At 41.4% G+C, this 13,168-nt stretch overlaps 1 protein-coding gene across 1 annotated transcript; it reads right to left on the reverse strand.

Annotated features, from left to right (window-relative positions):
- LOC127031818 (olfactory receptor 14C36-like) lies at window positions 1-4,026 on the reverse strand. The gene is made up of 2 exons (XM_050918846.1): window positions 4,015-4,026; window positions 1-963 (listed from the first exon to the last, which is right to left on the reverse strand). Exon 2 carries the CDS (start codon window positions 946-948, stop codon window positions 1-3), a length of 948 nt encoding a protein of 315 aa, XP_050774803.1. The 5' UTR covers window positions 949-963; window positions 4,015-4,026.
- Window positions 4,027-13,168: the final 9,142 nt, after the last annotated feature.

A 13,168-nucleotide genomic window follows, 5' to 3' on the forward strand; every position in this document is an offset into this window, starting at 1 on the left:
TTAATACTTGGTAATTAACCTCCATGCAATCAATTTCTTTAATGCAGCTTTGATCTCCTTGTTCCTCATGCTGTAGATGATTGGATTCATTATTGGAGGCACCAGGGAATATAGAACACCCATCATGAGATCCATATTTGGTGCTGAGCTGGAGGTGGGTTTCATGTACTCAAAGAAGCCAGTGCAAAGAAACAAAGATACCACAGTGAGGTGAGGGAGGCAGGTGGAGAAGGCTTTACCTCGGCCCTGCTCAGCAGGGATTCTCAGCACTGCTTTGAAGATCTGAACATAAGACACAATTATAAAAACAAAGCAGTTTGAACCTAAAAACATACTAAAGGCTATAGCCCCAATTTCACTGAGGTATGAGTCAGAGCAGGTGAGCTTGAGTAGCTGGGGAATTTCACAGAAGAACTGGCTGATGACACTGGACTGGCAGAAGGGCAGCCTGAAGGTGTTCCCAGTGTGCAGGGCAGAGTAGACAATACCAGTAATCCAGGAACTGGCTGCCATTTGGACACAAGCTCTCCTGTTCATCACTATCTCATAGTACAGTGGTTGGCAAATGGCAACATATCGGTCATATGCCATGATGGTGAGTAGGGCAAGATCAGTTGCAATGAAGAGGAGAAAGAGATAGACTTGGGTGACACATCCAGGATAAGAAATCACCCTGGTGTTTATGAGAGAATTGGCCATGGATTTGGGGATGGTAACGGAGATGGAGCCGAAGTCTAGGATGGACAGATTCACCAGGAAGAGATACATGGGTGTGTGAAGATGGTGGTCGAGGACTACGGCTGTGATGATGAGAAGATTCCCCATCAGGCCTACCAGGTAAATCACCAGGAACAGCACAAAATGTAAAATCTGCAGCTCCCAAACATCAGAGAATCCCAGGAGAAGGAACTCGGTCAGGGTGGTTTGGCTGAACATTTTCTTTCTCATTTCACTGTGTGATGGCTGTGGAGGGAAGGACATAGACAGTGGTGGGGATTAGAGTGAGATAGGGAGTAGCCCTGATTCCCTGCAGCATTATGTTATGATGTGAGTGTCAATAATACCCAGCACTCGTCCCTGCTATTTAACTAGAAGTGGTGAGTTATCACACACGTGCAAATTGACATGACTCCCTTAAAGTCAATGGAGCTGCATCATAGAATCATAGAATATCATAGTATATCAGGGTTGGAAGGGACCTCAGGAGGTCATCTAGTCCAACCCCTTGCTCAAAACAGGACCAGTCCCCAAGTAAATCATCCCAGCCAGGGCTTTGTCAAGCCTGACCTTAAAAACCTCTAAGGAAGGAGATTCCACCACTGCCCTAGGTAACACATTCCAGTGTTTCATCACTCTCTGAGTTTTTCCTAATATCCAACCTAAACCTCCCCCACTGCAGTTTTCACCATCTAAAGATCTGCCCCAGGATGTGGCTTCATAAAATGCTGTGTGAAGGATGAATCAAAGTACAACCCAATGCAACATGCTAGTCAGGCTGTATCCTCTCTTGCTACAAACAGCCCTCCAAGACAGCCTGATATCCATTCTCCGGGGAAATATGACATAGACTTGCTCAGCATCGTGTATGAGAGCTTGTCTTTAGTGATTCCACTGCAGCACAACATAGATGATATGCTGCCTGCATATGTATTGATTTGTGACACAAGATCACACTTCAGTCTAAGTGTAACAATGGAGTAGTAACATCACTCAGCTACCTCTTTGCTGCAATGCTTACCTCTGTCATGTTATGTCTGTGTGGGTCACTGGCCATCGGGAGACTTGGGGTCTATTCTTGTCTCTGCCACTGACCTGCTCTGTGATCTTGAACCAGTCACTTCCCTCCAGTGCCTCTGTTTCCGCTCTGACCCTTTCTCTGCTTGGTCTGCTTGGACTGTGAGCTCTGTGTGGGATGGGCTATGTCTTGTTACATGTATGTTCCCATTTACAGCATATGTGTTTAGCCAGCAGCAGTGTGGGACAGAGGATATGGCTCTAGAGCAGGAGGTCTAGGTTCTAATCCCATTCATCTTCTCTATGTCCTTGGCTGGGATAAGAGAGGCAGGCTTTGGAGGGAGGGCTTCAATTCTCTGTTCTCCATCTAAGGCATTAATATGCTGTGGGCTACCAACTTTGCTGCTTTCTCAGTATTGCCATTCAATAAGTGTACTTTTGAAACTGAAATATACACAGTTGCAATAGAGTGTCTGGGTTCAAATTTTACTATTACTGGATAATGTTAATATTAGCAACCTGGTTGAAATCAAAGTTTCCAATCTGGAATATTCAGATATTTTCCATTTAAATTATTTCAAAGGAAAACTGGGGGTGTGTAGATGGTGGTTGAGGGCTATGGTTGTGATGATCAGAAGATTGCCCATCAGGGCTGCCAGGTAAATCACTAGAAACACCAAGAAGTATAAAATCTGCAGCTCCCAAACGTCAGAGCATCCCAGGAGAAGGAACTCGGTCATGGTGGTTTCTTTGGACATTTTCTTCCTCAGTTCATTGTGTGATGAATATGGAGGGAAGAACAAAGACAACGGTTGGGATTACATCTACACGCTAAGTATGGCCCTGATTTCCCTCGGTAATATCTGACTGTAGGAGTGTGAAAGGTGCACAGCATTTGTCACTGCCATTGACTAGGAATCGCAAAATAACACACGAGTCTAAATTGGCATGGCTTCCTTAATGTCAGTGGAGTTGCATCAGTTTACACCATTTGAAGATCTGGCTCAGGATGTGGCTTGATAAAATGCTGTGTGATAGATGGAGCAAAGCACATCCCACCCCAATGATCTAGCCAAGCTATTTCCCCTGTTGGGGAAATATGCAAACTTGGATGTGGAGGTAATGTATTAAAAATCAAATGCTGCCTGATTTCCAGTTTCTGAAGAAATATGACATGGACTTAGAAAGCATCTTCAATGACAGCTCAGTGGTAAGAGTTCCACTGCAACAACAGAGATGGCCTGCTGCCTGTTTCCAAAACCGATCTGTGGCACCAAATCCCAGCTGCATTTCCATCGCTGTGTGATGAGGAGGTAACAGCATCACTTAGCCACTTCTATGTTGTTTAATTTCCCTCTGTGACTGTATATGTGGCCTTTGCCTTTCAGTGACCATCAGGAGACTTGGTTTCTATTCTTGGTTCTGCCACTGACTTGCTGTGCGACCGTGGGCCTTCCTGTACCTCTATTTCTTCTCCCTATCTTTCTCTGTCCTGCCTACTTCAGTTGTAAGCTCTCTGGGACATAGGCTGTGTCTTACTATGTTTCTATGCTGTCCACCTGTTAAGAGTATTTTTGGTTAGAGGGCATCAGTGTGGGACAGAGGATACGATGCTAGAACAGGATATCTGAAGGCTAGCCACATTGCCCTCTTCTATGTCATTGAGCAGAGACAGGCTTTGTCTGTGGGCTTAAACTCTCCGTGCCTCAGTTTAAAGATGCCTTTATGTATAAAACATATTCTGAGGATACTAACATTGCTGCTCCCTCAGTGTTACCATTTTGCAAGAATCTTTTTGAAAAAGCAATAAACATGATTGGAACAGGGGTGTTATTGGACAATATCAATGCTGGCCCACTGGCTTAAATATTAGTTTTCAATATGGGGAATTCAGATATTTTCTGTTTAAATTATTTCAAAGGAAAAGTGGGTTTTAAATTGAAAAAAAAATTGTGATAGGTCTGTGCTATCCTTAAAATCAATGTATCCACTGGAATTTTTTTTCTTTTTTTTTTTTAAAACTCAGTGAATTTTTTTCAGTTTTCAGCATTTTTTACCCACAACTGTTTGGCTCTTCATTCAGTAAACCAAAAAATGGCTTGGTTTCTACAATTTCAATGAAAATAGAAATTTTTATGCTGGAAAAAATGAGCATCTCTAGATATTTGATTAAATGATAGTAAAAGTTTCAAAGAGCTCCAATTGTAACTCATAGTTCTAGTATTGCATTGCTCCAGTATATTAGCACCCAAGCATATTTAACTGAAATAGCAGACTTACAGTATTGGTCTTTGTGGACTGTTTCCCAGCCTCTGAAGCACTGGGCAGTCCACTGCCAGGATTCTTCTGTCACTGTCTGTCCTTGCACCTGTCGATAATGTCTCACCACTATATTATCCAGCTGCTGTCTCCCAGTCTCTTTGCAATATTCACTGAGTTGCTGGGTCTCTCTGAATTTCCTAGCAGACAGGAACCCATTCTACAGATTGGCGCTCCCCTCTTTGGACAGGCTTGGCTGAAATGTGAAGGTGTAAAAGGGGTTGGGGATTAGAAATCCCTCCCATCTCAGAAATTGATCCTTCCCTGCACAGGATTCAGACACAGTCATAGCCCAGGATATACCTTGTCTGGAGCTAAATAGCTGAATCTGATCTTACCTCAGTAACAAACTACCTTGACAAGCTGCCCTAGCTGATCCTAAACACCACAGATGGGGAGGAGCACCGAGCCTGAATCTCACATGATGGCAGAATCCCTGAAAGGGCCCTGGATTAAAAACAAGGCAAGGCTGAGTCCCATGTGGCTTCTCACAGAATAGAATATATATTTGTAGCACAGACATGTGACCTACAACAGCTGAGAGCCCAGTGGCACCAGAGCCCCAGCAGGCCTGGAATAGCCTGTTTCTTCATTAATGCCACATAATCAGCTCTGGGGGAGTAGAAACCTTTTTTTCTCTTTTATTTCGTCAGCAGTTCTTGGGATGCAGCCACCACAGAAACCCACAGCTGAGGCTGCTCTGGCTGTTTGATGTTGGTCACTAAGAGGTACCTGGAGGCCAACACTAAAAGCTCAGTGTAATGTCCCAAAATGGTGTAAATTGACACAGTTCTATTGAGTTCAGAGGAGTTAGGGCTTTTTATAGCAAATAGAGATGTGGCCCTTTGATTTCAATGGAGGGATTTTGTTTTACATTAGCTGGGGATCTGGCCCGAAAAAAAGCGATGAAGCTATGTCAGTTTTCACCAGTTGAGAATCAGGCCTCATTAACTCCATTGGAGCTACTGCTGATTTACACCAATTGGGGATATGTCCCCTAAAACAATTTCAAATCAGTTTTATTTGCCCATGAATCTGAACTGAATGAAAGACAAAAGTTTCTATCCAGTTGGCATGGTTTTAGCTCTTTGCCCCATTGGGATTAATTGCCAGAGTGTAACTTTTGAGGGCTAAGGAGCGACTCATTTCCACTGGGGACCAAACTTTGGAGGAATTCAGTGTTGCAGAGATTTTTCTGTATCTGAATTTCAACTTTTATAGGGATAGAGGGCCTGGCTTTCTTTCTTTCAGAAATTCTATGAACATGAACACAAAAATAAAAGGCACTTTACTCTGCAGGTGTGATGCTGTATGCCACCTTAAAACTTTTTATTTCACACTGATTGTAGGTATGTCAGAGAGACTGAACCAATAGGAAGGATCAGATCCCTGTGTTTTGTAAATCAGCTGTCACGCCATTGGAGTCAAAGGGGCCAGGTCCATATCTGTTGTACATCGGTCCTGCCCACACACATATTTTGTGTAAATCTGTCATAGTACCATTGGAGTCAATGAGGCCAGCTGCCCAGATGACGTAAATTTGCCTAGTGCTATGGACCTATTCCAGTTGACGTGACCAGAGTATCTGTACCATGATCCCTAGTTTTATGTTTGTTTCTATATTTGAGATTCTTATTGTTTAGAACCTCCATCCAATTTTAATAACCCTGAAATAGTCTAAGATCTTGAGATCATAGTTCATAGAAATGTGTGAGGTGGGCACCCAGGTGGGAGATTGGCTGATGAACATATACACATTAGGTCTGCGGCAGCTAGATAACATAATAGGGATGGTGAGGGATCAGAGAGCAGGGAAAGGCTCAGTCACAGACACCCACCCAGAGAAAGCACCTACTCCAGCATGAGGCAGGCAACTTCAGAGGTACTCCCAGAAAGAGTGGGGAGAAGTGGTGGTACATCTGTAAAAAACTGGGTTTTGTCTCCCAGAATTGATCCATGTGGTAGAGTTAACTCCGCATCTGGAGTTGACATTTTCACTGTATCAGGTTCTCTGCAGACTCAGGCAGATGTTGTATTGGTTACATTTGCTATCATCTTAGTTATGGGTTGTTTTCTAGCTTTTCAGTGCATGAAGAATAGAAAATTACTTTTGTTTAAAAAAATAAAAAAACTGAGATTCTGTTGTAATTCCGTGACTCCTGGAGCTAGGTCCTGGGCTAGGTCTACAGTTCTTAATACTTAATCCAGTTACTAATGGTATCCTAATGTCACATTTCCATATGAACAATTTCTGTAGCTTGTGCTGGGATGTTATGTGATGTTGAATGGGCAAGATGGGTAATCCCCATAATTTCATCTGAATGGAGAGGTAGAGGATCACAAATGAGAGAGGAACCTTCCACAACACAATCTCTCTACTGACGTACAGTCCCAGTGCTTTAAAAAATAGTCTGAGAACTTCAAGACAGAGAAGTCTGCCAAGATAGGTCACTTTTCATGATTGGGACAAAAAAGAGTCAACATTTGAAAATAGGGCTCAAAATAATTATTGCAAATATTGTCTTAATAGTAACAAGATGGCAAATGCTAACTCTGAAGGTTCTCTAAAAAGACTTGGACTAGGCTGCAGCTATACTGCTGTAGTGCTAAAAGCGTAAAGAAGTCATTAGACTCCCAAGTTACTAAGGCCAAGTTTTAAAGATATTTAGGTGCCTCTAGGAAATTATTGGGGCACTTTTGAAAATGAGAATCCAGCTCCTTAAAGCATTTGAAATTTAGAATATTAAGTAACACTTATTCTAACAACATTCTCTAGCCTCTTTCTCTTTAGCTGAAGAGAGTTTTTAGGAGGAAAAACAAAACAAAGCAAAACAAAACAAAACTTTTCTGACAGTCACCCCTTAACTTTACCTTTGTTAAACTTAATAGATTGAGCTCCTTGAGTTTATCAATAGATGGCATTTTTCCAATCCTTTAATCAGTCTCATGGCTCTTCTCTGAACCCATTCATTCACACCTATTTTATTGGAAGTTCATGTTCAGCTGAGTATCTCCACAACCCCCAAATCAAAGGATAGAGTTCTCCATTCTGTAAGATGGCCTAATTCTTTGTTTCTAGATGTTTCTAAACATTTACATTTAGCCATATCAAAATTAATATTGATATAATATCCTATATAATATTGGCTATTGATATAATAGGCATCACAGAAACTCAGTAGAATGAGGATAATCAATGGGATACAGTAATACCTCAGTACAAAATATATCAGAAGGACAGAACAGGTCATGCTGTTTGCATTATATGTGAAAGAAAACTTAGAATCTAACAAAGTAAAAGTCTTCAATGAACCAAATTGTATCATAGGCTCTCTATAGATAGTAATTCCATGCTGGAATAATAAAAACATAACATTGCGGATATACTACCGAACACCTGACCAGGATGGCGATTGTGACTGTGAAATGCTCAGAGAGATTAGAGAGGCTATTAAAACAAACAAACAAAAAACCTCAATAATAATAATGAGGAATTTCTGATATCCCCATATTGATTGGGTATATATCACCTCAGGACAGAATACAGAGATAAAGTTTCTTGACACCTTAAATGGGTCCTAGAACCCACCACAGGAGAGACAATTCTTTATTTAGTCCTAAGTGGGGCACAGGATCTGGTCCAATAGATGAATATAGCTGGACCACTTGGTAATAGTGACCATAATATAATTAAATTTAGTGTCCCTGTGGCAGGAAAAACACCACAGTGGACCAACGCTGCAGCATTTAATTTCAGAAAGGGGAACTACATAAAAATGAGAAGGTTAGTTGAAGAGAAATTAAAGGGTACAGTGCCAAATGTGAAATCTCTGCAAGCTGCATGGAAACTTTTAGAAGACACAATAATAAAGACTCAACTTAAATGTACATCCCAAATTAAAAAAAAACATAATGAAAGAACCAAAAAAGAGCCACAGTCGCTAAACAACAAAGTAAAAGAAGCAGTGAGAGGCAAAAAGGCATCCTTTAAAAAGTGGAAGTTAAATACTAGTGAGGAAAATAGAAAGGAGCAGAAACACTGGTAAATGAAGTGTAAAATTCCAATTAGAAAGACCAAAAAAAAAATTTGCAGAACAGTTAGCCAAAGACTCAAAAAGTAATAGCAATTTTTTTTTAAGTACATCAGAAGCAGGAAGCCTACCAAACAACCAGTGGGCCACTGTACGATCGAGGTGCTAAAGGAGCACTCAAGGATGATAAGGCCATTGCAGAGAAACTAAATGAATTCTTCGTATCAGTTTTCATGGCTGAGGATGTGAGAGAGATTTCCAAACCTGAGCCACTCTTTTCAGATTATGTATATGAGGAACTGTCCCAGACAGAGGTGTCATTAGAGGAGGTTTTGGAACAAACTGATAAATTAAACAGCAATAAGTCACCAGGACCAGAGTTCTGAAGGAGCTCAAATGTGAAATTGCAGAACTGCTAACTGTAGTCTGTAACCTATCATTTAAATGAGATTCTGTACCAGATAATTGGAGGATAGATTATATGATGCCAACTTTTTAAAGTGATGTGGGGAATTACAGGCCTGCAAGCCTAACTTCAGTACCGGGCAAATTGATTGAAACTATAATAAAGAACAATATTGTCAGACATATAAATGAACATAATTTGTTGAGGAAGAGTCAAGATGTTTTAATAAAGGAAAATCATGCATCACCAATCTACTAGAATTTTTTGAGGGGATCAACAGGCATGTGGACTAAGGGGATCCAGTGGATATAGTGTACTTAGATTTTCAAAAAGCCTTTGACAAGGTCCCTCACCAAAGCTCTTATGCAAAATAATGTGCTATGGGATAAGAGGGAAGGTGTTTCATGGATTGGTAACAGGTTAAAAGATAGGAAACAAAGGGTAGGTATAAATAGTCAGTTTTCAGAATGGAGAGAGGTAAATAGTGGTGTCCCCCAGGGGTCTGTTCTGGGACCAGTCCTATTCAACATATTCATCAGTGATCTGGAAAAAGGGATAAACAGTGATGTGGCAAAATTTTCAGATGATACAAAATTACTATAGATAGTTAAGACCCAGGCAGACTCAAAAGGATCTCTCAAAACTGGGTGACCGGACAACAAAATGGCAGATGAAATGTAATGTTGATAAATGTAAAGTAATGCACATTGGAAAACATAATCCCAATTATAAATATAAAATGATGTGGTCTAAATTAGCTGTTAGAAAGAGAAAGAGATCTTGGACTCATTGTGGATAGTTTTCTGAAAACGTCGTGCAGCGACAGTCAGAAAAGCAAACAGAATGCTGGGAATAATTAAGAAAGTGATAGATAATAGGACAGAAAATATCATATTGCCTCTATATAAATCAATGGTATGCCCACATCTTGAATACTGTGTGCAGATAGGGTCGTCTTATCTCAAAAAAAGATATATTGGAATTGGAAAAGTTTCCAAAAAGGGCAACAAAAATTATTAGGGGTATAGAACATTTTCCGTATGAGACGAGATTAATAAGAATGGGAAGTTTCAGCTTGTAAAAGACAGGACTAAGGGGAGATATGGTCAAGGCCTATAAAATCATGACTGGTATGGAGAAAATAGATAAGGCAATGTTGTTTACTACTAATCATAACACAAGAACTAGGAGTCATCAAATGAAATTAATAGGCAGCAGGTTTAGAACAAACAAAAGTAAGTATTTCTTCACACAACACATAGTCAACCTGTGGAACTCATTGCCAGAGGATGTTGTGAAGGCCAAGACCATAACAGAGTTAAAAAAAGAACCAGATAAATTCATGGATGATAGATCCATCAATGGCTCTTAGCCAGAATGGGCAGGAATGGTGTCCCTAGCTTCTGTTTGCCAAAAGCTGGATCATTTGATGATTACCTGTTCTGTTAATTCCCTCTTATGTTCATTCCCTTTCTTATATTCTTATATTTTTATTGTTTGCATGTCTCATTTAATAACTGATCCAGATAACTCTGTATCAGTGGCCCATCCCCTTCATTATTTACCAATCCCCCAATTTTTCTGTTACCCATAAACTTTATGAGTTATAATTTATGCTTTCTTCAAGGTCACTGATAAAAATGTTGTGTTGGGCCAGGAACCAATCCTTGCAAAATGTCACACAGTACCACCTCAAATGCCTTCCAACTGTCTAAATATATTACATCAACATCCATCTCTTTATTAACCCAATTTATTATTTCCAGTGTTCTGGAACTTCCCCTGTGTTCCATGACTCACTACAATGAAACATTAATGATTCAGTGAGCTCTGCAGACAACTTTTTTAAAACTCTTGGAAACAAGTTGTCTGGATATTCAGATTTAAATAATGTCTGACGGAGGATTCCCTTCTTCATGCCTGTGGACCTTTCCATGGTAACAGACCAGAAGGGGGAATATTATTACCAATATTGTGGATGAAGGTGTGATGGGCACACTTGTTCTCTGGGAACTAGACAAAACTCTCCAGTGCCTTTCAGGCAAGTCACCATGAATCCATCAGGTTGTATTCAGGGAGCTTTGATGTGTCTGGGAATGTTTCCATGAGTGGCCTAGAGGGGGAACAATTCTTAGGCACTCAGAGTTGAATGTGAGGCTCAATGTTGAGCACTGTCACGCTCCAGGATTATATTTCTGCTGGTTTTCTTTAACCAAGATAAAGAGGTGGCTCATTTGTAAACTCTGAGGCTGGGTATGTTCCCACTTTACAAGGTCCTCAGTTGGAATTTTCAAAGGACCTCATTTTCAAATGTGTCCAGCTAGGATTGAATGTCAAATATCCATAAAACAGAATAACCATTCATCCTGTATCAACGTGAGACCAGATTCTTCTTGTCATCTTGAAGTGAGATGATCATAGAATCATAGAATATTACGGTTGGAAAGGACCTGTAGTCTAACCCCCTACTCAAAGCAGGACCAATTCCCAACTAAATCATCCCAGACAGAGCTTTGTCAAGCTTCACCTTAAAAACCTCTAAGAAAGGAGATTCCACCACCTCCCTAGGTAATCCATTCCAGTGCTTCACCAGCCTCCTAGTGAAAAAGTTTTTCCTAATTGTGAAAAAAAGTTTCTCCTCCATCTTGGTGGGTCCTGCACTTATTAGGAGATTTTCTCACCTCACAGATTTACCCAGTGGGTCAGGAGACAGCCCAGAGACCTTCCCCTCTGGTAGAAGCCACAGTCCAGGTCAATCCCTCCTGTGTCTAATCAGGAGTTGGGAGGTTGGGGGGGAACCTGGTTCCGCACTCTACTCCATGTTCCAGCCTAGGGCCCTGTGGATTGCAGCTGTCCAGAGTGCCTCCTGGTACAGTTGTGCGACAGCTACATAATATACAACATAAACCTCCCCCACTGCAACTTGAGACCATTACTCCTTGTTCTATCATCTGCTACCACTGAGAACAGTCTAGATCCATCCTCTTTGGAATCCCCACTGCAAGTAGTTGAAAGCAGCTATCAAATCCACCCTCACTTCTCTTCTGCAGACTAAACAACCCCAGTTCCCTCAGCCACTCCTCATAAGTCATGTGCTCCAGCCCCCTAGTCATTTTGATTGCCCTCTGCTGGTCTCTTTCCATTTTTTCCCCATCCTTCTTGTAGCATGAGGTACAAAACTGGACACAGTACTCCAGATGACGCCTCACCAATGTCGAACAGAAGGGAATGATCATGTCCTTCAATATGCTAGCAATGCCCCTACTTATACAGCCCAAAATGCCATTGGCCTTCTTGGCAACAAAGGCACACTCTAGCTTCTTGTCCACTGTAACCTCTAGGTCCTTTTCTGCAGAACTGTTGCCTAGCCATTCAGTCCCTAGTCTGTAGCAGTGCATGGGATTCTTCCATCCTAAATGGAAGACTCTGCACTTGTCCTTTTTGAACTTCATCAGGTTTCTTTTGGCCCAATCCTCTAATTTGTCTAGGTCCCTCTCTATCCTATCCCTACCCTCCAGTGTGTCTACCACTCCTCCCAGTTTAGTGTCATCTGCAAACTTGCTGAGAGTGCAGTCCACACCATCCTCCAGATCATTAATGAAGATATTGAACAAAACCAGCTCCAGGACCGACCCTTGGGGCACTCCACTTGATACCGGCTGCCAACTAGACATCAAGCCATTGATCACTACCCGTTGAGCCCAAAGATCTATCCAGCTTTCTATCCAGCTTATAGTCCATTCATCCAGTCCATACTTCTTTAACTTGCTGGCAAGAATACTGTGGGAGACTGTATCAAAAGCTCTGCTTATGTCAAGGAATAACACATACATTTCTTTTCCTTCATCCACAGAGCCAGTTATCACGTCATACAAGGCAATTAGGTTAGTTAGGCATGACTTACCCTTGGTGAATCTATGCTCACTGTTCCTGATCACTTTCCACTTCTCTAAGTGCTTCAGATTTGATTCCTTGAGGACCTGCTCCATGCTTTTTCCAGGGACTGAGGTAAGGCTGACTGGCCTGTAGTTTCCTGGATTCTCCTTCTTCCATTTTTTAATGATGGGCACTACATTAGCCTTTTTCCAGTCATCCGGGACCTCCCCCAATCGCCATGAGTTTTCAAAGATGATGGCCAACTCCTTTAGCACTCTTGGATGAAGGGCATCTGGCCCCATGGATTTGTGTTTATCCTGCTTTTCTAAATAGTCCCAAACCCTTCTTTCTCCACAGAGGGCTGGTCAGCTCCTCCCCATTCTGTGCTGCCCAGTGCAGCAGTCGGGGAGCTGACCTTGTTTGTGAAGATGGAGGCAAAAAAAACTAAAGCAATTATCTCACTGAGATGAGAGCAAACCTACATTTTGGAAACTTCATTGTTCTTAGGTGTTTGGTCCAGGGGTGTGTGTTTGGATCACTTAAAAAAAGACGTGTATGTGTGTGTTAAACTCATATCTGGACATAGCTGTTGTTTAGAAAGCTCTTGATATTTGGAGGGGCTCAACAAAAGTGTTTTTGACCTTTCTCTAGCCTTTTGGGCTGAAATTGCAAAGCAACTTGGAGGATTTTGTATATTCAGTTCTGAATGAATTTAATGGGAATTGGCATCCCAATTCTCAAGGCAGCTTTGAAAATCTCAGCAGTAGTGATCTAAATAGCACTGATGACCTGGGCAGTGGCC

This window comes from Gopherus flavomarginatus, chromosome 11 (assembly GCF_025201925.1).
Source record: "Gopherus flavomarginatus isolate rGopFla2 chromosome 11, rGopFla2.mat.asm, whole genome shotgun sequence".
Taxonomy (NCBI): Eukaryota; Metazoa; Chordata; order Testudines; family Testudinidae; genus Gopherus; species Gopherus flavomarginatus.

Bases quoted from the DNA above. Each gene is read 5' to 3' on its own strand.
- LOC127031818 (XM_050918846.1), bottom strand. From the start codon at position 948: ATGAGAAAGAAAATGTTCAGCCAAACCACCCTGACCGAGTTCCTTCTC.